This window comes from Clupea harengus, chromosome 8 (genome assembly GCF_900700415.2).
Source record: "Clupea harengus chromosome 8, Ch_v2.0.2, whole genome shotgun sequence".
NCBI lineage: Eukaryota > Metazoa > Chordata > Actinopteri > Clupeiformes > Clupeidae > Clupea > Clupea harengus.
This window is the reverse complement of record NC_045159.1, coordinates 20,080,122-20,092,621: the sequence shown is the minus strand read 5'-3', so window position 1 is coordinate 20,092,621 and position 12,500 is coordinate 20,080,122. Positions and strand designations below refer to the sequence as shown.

The 12,500-nt window shown below is 48.0% G+C and overlaps 1 protein-coding gene across 8 annotated transcripts in view; it reads left to right on the top strand.

The window, feature by feature from the left end:
- Positions 1-12,500, top strand: part of mark2a (MAP/microtubule affinity-regulating kinase 2a) — a 39,098-nt gene that overhangs the window by 12,522 nt on the left and 14,076 nt on the right. For 5 of the 8 annotated variants that reach the window (XM_031572249.2, XM_031572248.2, XM_031572246.2 and 2 more), the window contains exons 2-10: positions 2,452-2,619; positions 5,985-6,038; positions 6,898-6,946; positions 7,348-7,413; positions 7,844-7,914; positions 8,363-8,419; positions 11,328-11,564; positions 11,971-12,090; positions 12,379-12,493. In XM_031572249.2, the coding sequence (XP_031428109.1) occupies positions 2,452-2,619; positions 5,985-6,038; positions 6,898-6,946; positions 7,348-7,413; positions 7,844-7,914; positions 8,363-8,419; positions 11,328-11,564; positions 11,971-12,090; positions 12,379-12,493 (937 nt within the window). The remainder of the gene's footprint in view (positions 1-2,451; positions 2,620-5,984; positions 6,039-6,897; positions 6,947-7,347; positions 7,414-7,843; positions 7,915-8,362; positions 8,420-11,327; positions 11,565-11,970; positions 12,091-12,378; positions 12,494-12,500) is intronic. The other 3 variants (XM_031572251.2, XM_031572250.2, XM_031572245.2) reach the window with 1 other exon arrangement.

Here is a 12,500-nt window from a genome sequence, read left to right as displayed (position 1 = left end):
TACGTGTGTGTGAGGACGTGTGTGTGAGGATGTGTGTGTGAGTACATGTGTGTGTGAGTACGTGTGTGTTTGTGTGTGCGTGCGCGTGTACGTTTGTGTGAGTACATGTGTGTGTGAGTACGTGTGTGTGTGTGTGTGTGTGTGTGTGTGTGTGCGTTCATGACGAATGCATTCATGTGACTCAGGGACCCATGCTTGTGGTGTCGTTCACCCACTCTTTCGCACAGGAGCCGCTGGAGCACCAAGGGTCGCCCTGTCACTGTGCTCTCCTCCTGCTCCGCCTGTACGAGTTCTGTACAGCAGTGTGTGTACGTACGTGTGTGTGTACGTGTGTGTGTGTGTGTGTGCGCGCGTGCGTGCGTGCGTGTGTGTGTGTGTGTGTGTGTGTATATAAGATGTCTATACAGCAGTGTGTGGGCCAGCCACCGCAGACATCTCCATAGGTCCATTAGCCTGAACGTCCTGTCATGCACAGGAGAAGTCACTGTCAGACCGACTCTTAGTGCAGTCAGTCCTGCATTATAATGTCGTTTATCTGGGCTAATGCAGACCACAGTGCCCAGTCATTGTGCCCTGGTGCGCTCACTATGAGCTCATCCTGTTGTTGTTTTGGTGCTGCGTTCGGCCTGTGAGTGAGTGAGTGAGTGAGTCAGTTTGAATGTTCAGTGGGTGATCTCCTGGCAGACCAACACTGTACACCTCATCACACACACACACACACACACACACACACACACAATACACGCTGAGTAAGAAAGGCAGACTCATGGTGTCCACCTCATCACTGTTTCAGCGAATGTGTCTTTCAGAGAGCAGGCTGTTAGGTGGGTGGAAGGGACCTGCGTCTCAGGCTAGAGTGGGTGGTTGGTGGAATGGACCCACTTTTAGAGTGAGTGAGCATTGGAATGGACCCATTCATTCATTCATTCACTAATTCACTCATTTACTCATTCACTCATTCACTCATTGTCACATTGTGTTCTTCCCCATTGTTTCAGTACAGCGAATCTGCAGTGAAGATAGTGTGGAGGATGTAAGCGACTGGTCATTGTAGGGCTGTGTGTGTGTGTGTGTGTGTGTGTGTGTGTGTGTGTGTGTGTGTGTGTGTGTGTGTGTGTGTGTGTGTTTGTATGTGTGAGTTTCTTCCCCGTCTTCGTAAACAAAGCCTTGACCCTTTATTGCCCTAGAACATCCCCATTGTTCAGCCCCTCCATGGGTTTGAGTGATTTGATTGGCCGCGTTGTGTTCGGGGCCGAGGGTAGACTGGTGCATATAGAGGCGGCGGTGCTCATGGGTTAAACGGTGCCATGGCGGAGACACTGGCCTTTCTGTCCACGCTCATTATGAGCTCACCTCACTGGGGATAACACACACCCTCGCCCCCAGTCTGAGAGGGAAGACTACAATCACGGCAGTGTGTCACAATGGACAGAGAGGGAGAGATGGAGAGAGGGGGAGAGGGGGGAGAGAGAGGAGAGGAAATGAAAGAGGTAAAAAAGATCTGAGTACAACTCAGGCATGCAAAAACAATGATTTTTCTTTCTCTTCCTTTCTCTCTCTCTCGATCTCTTTCTCCCTTCTCTCTCGCTCTCCTCTTTCTCTCTCTCTCTCTCTCTCACTTTCCCCCCTCTCTCTCTCCCCTCTCTCTCTTTCTCTCTCTCTCTCTCTCTCTCCCCTCTCTTTCTCTCTCTCTCTCCCCCCCCCTCTGTCTCTGTCTCTGACTCCTCTCCCTGACAGTGGCTCCAGTGAGACTTCAGTGTGGTTCTTGGGTTGTCTAGTTTATTTGTGTGCTGAGTTACTGGGCTGTCACTGCTTCACTAAGGCTTTTTTTGTCCTCTCTCTTTGTCGCAAAGTTTTCCCATCTTGCCAGTACACACACACACACACACACACACACACACACACACACACACACAGAGCAGAGTCTATTCTTTACAAGGCCGTGTTCAGTCGGCAGTTTGTTGGCACATAACAGTGGAGAGGACGGAGAGATGGAGAGAATTAAAAGATTGCAGGTATTCTAAAGAAGGGAAAGAATGATAGAGGGACAGAGGAAAGAGGTAAAATGGTGCGTGCACCTGTGTGTCTAGATGTAATTCTTACGCTTCTCTGCAATCAGGGACTTGACAGTTTCCTGTTGTGTTTTTGAATTCATGTACGGTACGAGTGACAAGAAGAAACATACAGCTAACTAATTCTGTCTCTCTCTCTTTGTCTCTGTCTCTTAAAGTGGAATGTGGAGAAATGGGGGGGTGTTGAAGACTTTTCCTTGTTTTTAATGTGATGGTGTAAGCCTGGTTGATTTAGCTTCTTAACGTATGTGTTTTATTAGTGTAATCATGTAAGAAAGTTACACAGAGGTCTAATAAAGGAATATTAAACCTCTCTCTCTTTCTCTGTTTCTCTCTGTTTCTTTCTCTCTCTCTCTCTCCCCCTCGCCCTCTCCCCTAGTCCCATGCGGACTCCAAGGGAAGTTCCAACTCGTCCCGGAACAGGAAGTCCATGTCGACCCCGGCGGACGACCAGCCCCAGGTGGGGAACTACCGCCTCTTCAAGACCATCGGCAAGGGCAACTTCGCCAAGGTCAAACTGGCCCGACACACACTTACAGGGAAAGAGGTGAGAACATTCAAACATATCTGTATGGGGGCGTGTGCGTGTTTGCAGAAGGACATGTGAGTGGCACACCAGAAGTCTCTTGTTACGTAAGAGCCAGACAATTGGTCTCCCATGAACGTTTCATTGTCCACATTTCAGGGTTTTTAAGCGGATTAACCTCCCAGGAGCTCGAAACATTTGACATTACAGTAAAAAATGTAAATTAACTTGTTTTCAGGTGAAAGATTTTCATCAGCGGTATGTCTGTCTGTCTCTGTGTGTCTGTGTGTCTGTCTGTCTCTCTGTGTGTGTGTGTGTGTGTGTGTGTGTGTGTGTGTGTGTGTGTGTGTGTGTGTGTGCGTGCATAAAAGTCTCAGGAACTAACTAGCATCCTGACAAAGGCATCCCAGCTCAGTCATCCGGGCCTTTAAGGGAACGCAGACACACTTTGAAAATGTTTTATTTCTTCTGTTTTATTTTTTTATTTCTGCTTTTCAAAGGATCATTAGAGAGTTTGGGATTGAGTGACCCACTTTCAGACGCGAGCGTGTGTGTGTCTGTGTGTGTCTGTGTGTGTGTTTCTCTGGACCCACTTCCAGACGCAGGGTCCTCAGATCTGTACTCACTCACAGCTTTAATTAGTTGGTATTCATTTCATGTTTAAAAAATGGCTTTTGATAAGGTTATTCATCACCGACCCATTTCCAGCTCAGGAGGTGTGTGTGTGTGTGTGTGTGTGTTGTGTGTTGTGTGTTGTGTGTGTGTGTGTGTGTGTGTGTGTTTCTCTGAGGTAACCAAATGTAATGAATGCACTGCAAACAGAACCACTTTATTTCATCCATACCCCCCCCCCCCCTCCTTCCATATCTCCCTCTCTATACACACCCTTACTACAGACCCTTCTTCCCCATCTTTATCTTTCTCCATATTCCCCTCCTTCTCTCTCTCTCTCTCCCCCTCTCTCTATCTCCCTCCCACTGTCAGACTCTCCCTCTTTCCCTCTTACTGTCAGTCTCTCTCTCCCTCTCAGTGCCAGTCTCTCTCTCTCTCTCTCCCCCTCTCTCTCTCTCTCTCCCTCTCACTGCCAGTCTCTCTCCCTCTCTCCCTCTTACTGTCAGTCTCTCTCTCTCTCTCTCTCTCCCTCTTACTGTCAGTCTCTCTCTCCCTCTCAGTGCCAGTCTCTCTCTCTCTCTCTCTCTCTCTCCCTCTTACTGTCAGTCTCTCTCTCCCTCTCAGTGCCAGTCTCTCTCTCTCCCTCTTACTGTCAGTCTCTCCCCCTCTCTCTCTCTCTCTCTCAGTGCCAGTCTCTCTCTCTCTCTCTCTCTCACTGTCAGTCTCTCTCTCTCCCTCTCACTGCCAGTCTCTCTCCCTCTCTCCCTCTTACTGTCAGTCTCTCTCTCTCTCTCTCTCTCCCTCTTACTGTCAGTCTCTCTCTCCCTCTCAGTGCCAGTCTCTCTCTCTCTCTCTCCCCCTCTCTCTCTCTCTCTCCCTCTTACTGTCAGTCTCTCTCTCCCTCTCAGTGCCAGTCTCTCTCTCTCTCTCTCTCTCTCTCTCTCTCTCTCCCTCTTACTGTCAGTCTCTCTCTCTCTCTCTCCCTCTCACTGTCAGTCTCTCTCTCTCTCTCTCTCCCTCTTACTGTCAGTCTCTCTCTCTCTCTCAGTGCCAGTCTCTCTCTCCCCCTCTCTCTCTCTCCCCCTCTCTCTCTCTCTCCCTCTTACTGTCAGTCTCTCTCTCTCTCTCTCTCTCTCTCTTTCTAAAAATTCAAATTCAAAATGGTTTTATTGGCATGACTGCATACAACACAACGTTGCCAAAGCATGTTTACACAAAATATACAATCGCAATTAACATAAATTAACATAAATAAATTAAAACAAACAATACGTTATAAATGGTAACAATGTGGTCTATAAACATATAACAGGTTAATTTTTAATTATTAAACATTAAATATTAGTTATGTGGGACAGGGGGTTCACATTACTGTGGAGCTCATGGCAGGCTTATACATATTTTGCTGCCAGTCTACAGCAGTCCATCTCTCCCAGTAGAACTGAGAGTCTGTCCAGATCATTTAGATGGTGGAATTCTGGGAATATTTGTGTTATTTTGTCAAAATAATGGTCTCTAAGACTTCGGTTATGGTTGCAGTGAATCAGGAAGTGTAGCTCCGTCTCTACTAGGGGTGGGAATCTCTTGGCACCTCACGATTCGATTCGATTCCGATTCAGAGGTCAACGATTCGATTCTAAACCGATTCTCGATTCTAAACCGATTATCGATTATCAATTCTAAACCGATCAAACGATTATCGATGCATCTCAATTTTTAAAACATTTGAGTTTGCTACTCAGAGTCTGCAATAATCGATGCCGCTTGCATTTCAACACAAAATGAATGTGTAAAAAAAAAAAAAATGTATTTATTTTTTTTATTAAAAAATCGATTATGAACTTTTCTGAATCGAGACAGAATCGTTCTAGAGAGAATCGAGAGAAATCGAAAAATCGATTTCCCCCCCCACCCCTAGTCTCTACTGTCTCTCTCTCTCTCCCCTCTCTCTCTCTCTCTCTCCCTCTTACTGTCAGTCTCTCTCTCTCCCTCTCACTGCCAGACTCTCTCTCACTCTCTCTCTCTCTCTCTCTCCCCCTCCCTCTCACTGTCTCTCTCTCTCTCTCTCTCCCCTCCCTCACTGCCAGACTCTTTCTCTCTCTCTCTCTCTCTCCCCCTTCCTCTCACTGTCAGTCGCTCTCTCTCTCTCTTACTCTCTCTCTCTCTCCCCTCTCACTGTCAGTCTCTCTCTCTGCCTTTTACAATTTCAGTTTACAAAAACAGTTGCAATCTGTCTCTCTTGTTACAGTCTGTTTGTTTTGACTCGCTCTTTTCACCCCACCGCCGACCCCCCCGCCCACTGTTATTCTTTGCTCTCCTTCTTCACTGATCCTCCCCAACCCTCTCATATTGACTATACTTGTGTGTGTGTTTGTACGTGTGTGTGTGTTAGTGTGTGTCTGTCTGTGTGTGTCTGTACGTGTGTGTGTGTGTGTGTGTGTGTGTGTGTGTGTGTGTGTGTGTGTGTGTGTGTGTGTGTGTGTGTATACAGGTGTGTGTGTGGGAAGGAGACAAAAAGCAAATAGATAAGCATGTTGTCAGGACTTTAAGCCTTTGGGTCGTTGCTTGTGGATGCTGTTTGTATTATCGTGTGTGTTAGTGGTGTGTGCATTTATGTGTTCATTTGTGTATGTGTGTAAATCGGTGTGGGTGTGTGTGTCTGTGTCTGTGCGTCCTTGTGTGTGTGTGTGTGTGTGTGTGTTTGTGTATTTGCTGTCTGGTCCACTGGTCTCACTCAAGCCCCTCTCTCTCTCACTCTCTCTCTCTTTTTGCAGGTGGCTGTGAAGATCATAGATAAGACCCAGCTCAACTCTTCTAGCCTGCAAAAGGTAACACACACACACACACACACACACACACACACACACACACACACACACACACACACACACACACACACACACACACAAGCCCCAGCCAAACTCTGTTAGTTTGTAAGAGGTTCACCAATGGACACTCATATGGGTTAACATTATCAGTGGGGCCTCCATGTTTTCCTTCCTCTTTCTTCCTTCCTTCCTTTGGTCCTTTTCTTTCTTTCTTTCTTTCTCTCCTTTCTCTCTTCACTCCTGTGTTTTCCATCTCTCTCCTCGTGTCCCTGTCCCGGTCTGATGAGGATGTGGATGCCTTTGTTTAACTTCCTAAAGCGCCTGTAGCGCTGTAGGGTCATCCAGCCATCCTCCTTCCCCTCTTTCCAGTTAACTACAGACAGGCCAAGCACTCGCTAACCCTAGGAGGGGGGGGGGGAGAAGAGAGAGAGAGAGATAGAGAGGGGGAGGGGGAGAGAGGGGGAGAGAGGGAGGGTAATTACAGGAAATTAGTCTGAGCCATTTCCTACAGTTTGTGTTGTATCATTCAGTACTGACACACACATAAACACAGACACACAGACACATACACACTCACGCACTTTCATCAACCATACTTAGCATGCACGCACACACACACACACACACACACACACACACACACACTTGAGAACTGATCTTTTGATTTTGCAGTGACCACTTTGCCTTTATGTCTGTCTGTCTGTCTGTCTGTCTGTCTGTCTGTGTGTGTGTGTGTGTGTGTGTGTGTGTGTATGTATGTATGTGTTACTTCCTGTTTGTCTCTGTTTCTGTTTGCATGTGTAACGTCCTGTTTGTTTGTTTGTTTGTTTGTTTGTCTGTGTGTCTGTCCAATCCGCAGCTTTTCCGAGAGGTGCGGATTATGAAGCAGCTGAATCACCCGAACATCGGTGAGTTCACCGGCGTCTCAGGAAGCCACCCGGCCTTAATGACCAGGTTTCCTTCCTCTTTGAAGTGGAGCTAAAACAAGGCAGAGATTGAGAAGCAACACCTCCTTAATCCTCTTCTAAATGTCAGCTTGCCACCGCCCGTTTCAGGACTTATGAATTCCTCTCATACTCCCTGTTCAGCTCACATACTCAACAGGGCTGTGTGTGTGTGTGTGTGTGTGTGTGTGTGCACATACTCAACAGGGCACTGGGTCAGAGAGTAAAACATGGCCTTAAATACCCCCCCCCCCCCCAATCACATTGTGGAGTTTTGAATGTTGTTTTTGTGTGTGTTTGATCTGTCTCTGCTCTGTGTGTGTGTTTGATCTGTGTGTGCTTGTCTCCTGTGGTCTGTGTCGCAGTGAAACTGTTTGAGGTGATCGAGACGGAGAAGACGCTGTACCTGATTATGGAGTACGCCAGTGGAGGTGGGTGGAGCCGCACCTGAGTGGAGTCCTACCTGAGCTGTTGGCTCCTTTATGATGTTTTGTCCTTGGGCGTAACATGAGCGTATCCAACAATGCTCTACTGTACTGTCAGACTCTTGACTCAATCCTCTGTAGTGTGTGCGCTGTCCTGCACTGACCTATACTGATGGTGCTTTTGCACACTAGCAGGCACTGATCTATGGTGATGGTGCTTTTGCACACTAGCAGGCACTGATCTATGGTAATGGTGCTTCTGCACACTAGCAGACACACAACACACCTGCCCTGCCCACTGCATTGCTGCCGTTTCTGTGGTTGCAGAGTCTAGTTTATAGGTGTATGCACTTGTGCCCTCATCTAAAGCCTTTCTTTGTCTTTGACACTCTCTCTCTCTCTCTCTCTCTCTCTCTGTCATTGTCTCTCCCTGCAGGAGAAGTGTTCGATTTCCTTGTTGCCCACGGAAGAATGAAAGAAAAAGAGGCTCGTGTCAAGTTTCGACAGGTGAGTCCAAAGCTGTGTATTGGTGTTTGTGAGTGTGCGTGCGTGTGTGCGCGCACGTGTGTGTGAGCGTGTGTGAGCGTGTGTGTCTCTGTCACTCATGCTTTGGTTTTCATACTGTTTAGATAGGAATTGATTTCCGCTCATAAAAGCTGTTAGTAGCACTCTGTGTGGGCGGAGGCAGCCCGGATCCACACTAGGGCCAGGTCTGTTCCTGAGACGGACAGCAGTAATATGAACCTTGACCTTTGACACGGGGACGCTGCCTCCTTTTTACCAAAAGATCTCTCCTCTCCCCTCCTCTCCTCCTCTCCTCTGTCTGTTTGATTAAAACAGTAGCCATGGCCTGTCTATTGGGGTTCTTTGGTGAATTAAATCAAACGTGTCATCAGTTTAGTTTCTGGATTGAATTTGAGCCTTAAAACGCTGCTGCTCTGGTTCCTCCCCACAGATAATCTCAGCCGTGCAGTACTGCCACCAGAAGTGCATTGTGCACAGAGACCTGAAGGTAAGGAAAAGGATGTGTGTGGGTGTATGATTGTGTGTGATGCTCAAATGTACACACCAATGCCATTTGCCTTTGGTGTATATGTTTGTGTGTATTCTATGCATGTGTGTGTTCTATGCATGCGTGTGTATATGTATGCACGGGTGGAAGAGACAGTGTGTCTTTGTGTCTGTGTGTCTGTGTGTCTGTGTGTCTGTGTGTCTGTGTGTCTGTGTGTCTGTGTGTTCGTGTTCTATGCATGCATGTGTATATGTGTGTGCGCGCGTGGGAGAGACTGTGTGTCTGTGTGCATGTGCATGTATCAGGGGGGCTTAGTAAAGAGATATAAATGGACACTGCTGAAGGGCAAAACCGGCTCAGGAAATGAAAATGACATCATTAGGAAAAATGGGGTGACTTCCTGCTTCCTGTCATGTGACGTCCTGTGTCCTGTCATGTGCTTTTTTAAAACCCGTTCCGGCCGCCTATATTCCTCCCGACCGTGCGGGATCATCTGTGGAGGGATTTTCAAAAGGCGTAAGATAGGGCAGAGTTACACCAGAAAAACACACACACACTCACCCTACATGCCGCAAACTTTACTGTCACTGTTTGTGGTGAGATGCAGAGCCCAAGTGATTTACTGCATGGACAGAGATTCATTCAAGTCCAGGCAATAGACGCAGAATAGTACGCATGAGTCAGAAAATAAGTGTTGTCATCAGTTTCCACCTTTTCTTTACTTTATGTCATTAATTTATTGCCTATTATGAACACTTGAAACAAAGGCTTGACATCACCCAAAATGCATCTGACCCTAGTCTTGCCGAAACTTGCGCCCTGACCCTGCCCTGGTTTTGCCGCAACTGCGTGCTGACCCCGCCCTGGTTTTGCCGTAACTGGGCCCACACCCTGCCCTGGTCTGACTATAACTGCGCCCTCAACCGCCTTGGTCTGACATGGTCCTCGAATCAGTCGCTGACTAGGCTCAGTAGTTGGATTACTTCCGTCTCAGGGTGTCCCATCGTGTAAAACATAAACATAACATAAAACTATAAACTATTGTTGTCAATGGCCATGTCTGGTACACTGTTATAGACTGTAAGCTTAAATCAGGGGAAGCACTTTGTGCATATGAAACCTACACATTTTCACAAAAGTGTTCACTCCCTCAACACTGTGTGTGTGTGTGTGTGTGTGTGTGTGTGTGTGTGTGTCTGTATGTACCTGTGAATACACACCTTAGTAAGAACTTGAGCATTGCTCCTGTGAGGTCACATGACGTCCTGTTTTTCTCCTCCCCGCTGTCATAAGTATCATGACGGAATGAAAGAGGTGTGACATTCTTGGTTTACCAGAACCTTCCCATGACTTTTTAGTTTCCTCTTTGACAGTTAAAACCCCCTGGAGCCCTGACACGGATATTACCCAACCGTCTCGCTCCTGCCTATTTGCATACTAGCACACTGTTCACGGCCAAGCCCCGCCTCCCTCTGATCCCTTCACCTGCATGAGTGCATCCGGCAGATACGAGATTTGGCAGAAAATGAATGAACTAGATTAGTCATTCTCAGTCCTCAGTCCTTCTCATGGAGCTGTGCTGGTCTGCATGCATCTCATTAAATGAATCAAATGCATTTTAATCACTCTGACTTAATTAGCTGTGGTTTGACCATGGACCGATGGAAGACAATGCAGTTTAAGAGGGCTCCAGCAGCAGGATTAGGAACTCCTGAACTAGATGACCAAGTGGGTTTTAGGGCGAACGTGTCTGTGTAGAGCTTTTGAACTAGATGACCAAGTGGGTTTTAGGGCGAACGTGTCTGTGTAGAGCTCCTGAACTAGATGACCAAGTGGGTTTTAGGGTGAACGTGTCTGTGTAGAGCTCCTGAACTAAATGACCAATTGGGTTTTAGGTCCACAGTGGCTCTGTAGAAATGGATGAACTAGATCAGGGATTCTCAACTCAACTCCTGGTTCCCCCTGCCCTGTATGTTCTCCATCTCCCACTGCTATGCATACGTGACTGAACTCAAGTGATGCTCTTTATTAGCTTAATACGCCTCATTAGCTAAATGAGGTGTGTTCAGCTAGCGCTCATTATTAACTATATCATGAGCGCCATGGGAGGCCTTAACTTACGCAACAACAGACAGCAATGAGGAAGTGGCGCCACCTCTTTGCTGCGGGGGCCTCCTACCCCAAGTGTCTGTCACGAAGCAGTGCAGTGAGAGTTGCACTCTCGTGTCCCCTGTCTCGCCTTTAGCCTCAGGGCTACCGTGCCGACGTATGCAAATCAGAGCTTCTATTCCCCACTGGAGGGAGACCCGTCCCACTCAGTCTGGGAGAATGATCCGGTCATTAGTTGGTTCTGATCTTGGCCCAGTGTTAGGCAGCACTAGCTGGGGTACCTGATTAGTCATTAGGGCCCTGGGTTGGTCTCACACCCCTACTGGACCCACTGTCACCTTAACAGGTGAGCCTGTGACTCAGCCATAGAGATAGAGAAGAAGTCCCCACAAACCAGCCATAGAGAAGAAGTCCCCACAAACCAGCCATAGAGAAGAAGTCCCCACAAACCTCTCCCTAACCAAACAGATGTGTCTGCGTTAGGGGCTCTAGGTTGGGAACTCAGCAGATGTTAGGGTCATTTGAGAAGCGGGCCAGTCAGACTGTAAGACATGTATGGTCTGTAAGACATGTCTAAAAGATATTCAATAAAATAATGAAGTTTGTCATAGTTCTTTGAAAGAAGTTGTAGATTTACCATGTTTGTGTGAGTGTGTATAAAGAGGTGTAACAAACACACACACACACTTAGATCTTATATTTCTGCGTGTCTGTATCTCCTATTCCTGCAAACTCAGATCTGCCTTGTCATCAATCTTACTGTCTCTGGTTGCCCTTTGACCTCTGACCTCTCCCACAGGCTGAGAACCTGCTGCTGGACGCTGACATGAACATCAAGATCGCAGACTTCGGCTTCAGCAACAAGTTCACCATGGGCAGCAAGCTGGACACCTTCTGCGGGTCTCCTCCCTACGCCGCCCCGGAGCTCTTCCAGGGCAAGAAGTACGACGGCCCCGAGGTGGACGTCTGGAGCCTGGGGGTCATCCTCTACACGCTCGTCAGCGGCTCACTGCCCTTCGACGGGCAGAACCTCAAGGTTAGAGGGCCGGTTAGGCGGGCGGGCGGCCGGGCATGTGTGTTTGCGTATGTGTTTGTGCGTGCGCGCGTGTGAATGGTAATGTGTGTTAGTCATCTGGGTGATAGACTGAAGGGTCAAATGTAGGTGCGTTAGAGAGCGCAGTGTAACCTTGACCCTCCCACTAAATGCAGTTGCATAATTCAGTGATGACTACATACCATGTCATGTGTTTTGGTGCGGCTGAAGAGTGTGATAACGTGTTAGTTCATCTATTTCAAATGCCAATGATTTACCAGTGAAACAGGCCTTCAGTGGGTTTTAGTTTGAACTCGACACTCCAGTGTGCAGTGTGTGTCTTTGCGCACTAAACCCTTTTGCGTGTGTGTGTGTGTGTGTGTGTGTGTGTGTGTGTGTGTGTGTGTAGGAGCTGCGTGAGAGGGTTCTACGAGGAAAGTACCGGATCCCGTTCTACATGTCCACAGACTGTGAGAGCCTGCTGAAGAAGTTCCTCATTCTCAACCCGACCAAAAGAGGCAGCTTGGAGGTGCGCACACACGCACACACACATGCACACACACACACACACACACACACACACATGCACACACGCATATTAAAATTCAAAAATGAATCCCTTAACTTTCCACTTCCTCCTTTCCTTGCCTCTCATCTTCTCTCTCCTTTCTTGTCCTCCTCTCCTGTCCTTCACTTTCAACCCCCTCACCCTGTTTTTCCCCTGTCTCCCTCCCCTCCTCCCCTCCTCTCCTCCTCTCCTCCTCTCCCCCCCTCCTCTCCTCCCTCCCCTCCTCCTATCATGTGTTTGTCCCAGCAGCAGATCATGAGGGACCGCTGGATGAATGTGGGTCATGACGAGGAGGAGCTCAAGCCCTTCCTGGAGCCGCAGCCTGACTACAAAGACCCCAGGAGGACAGGTCAGCACCGCCACGGTGCGCC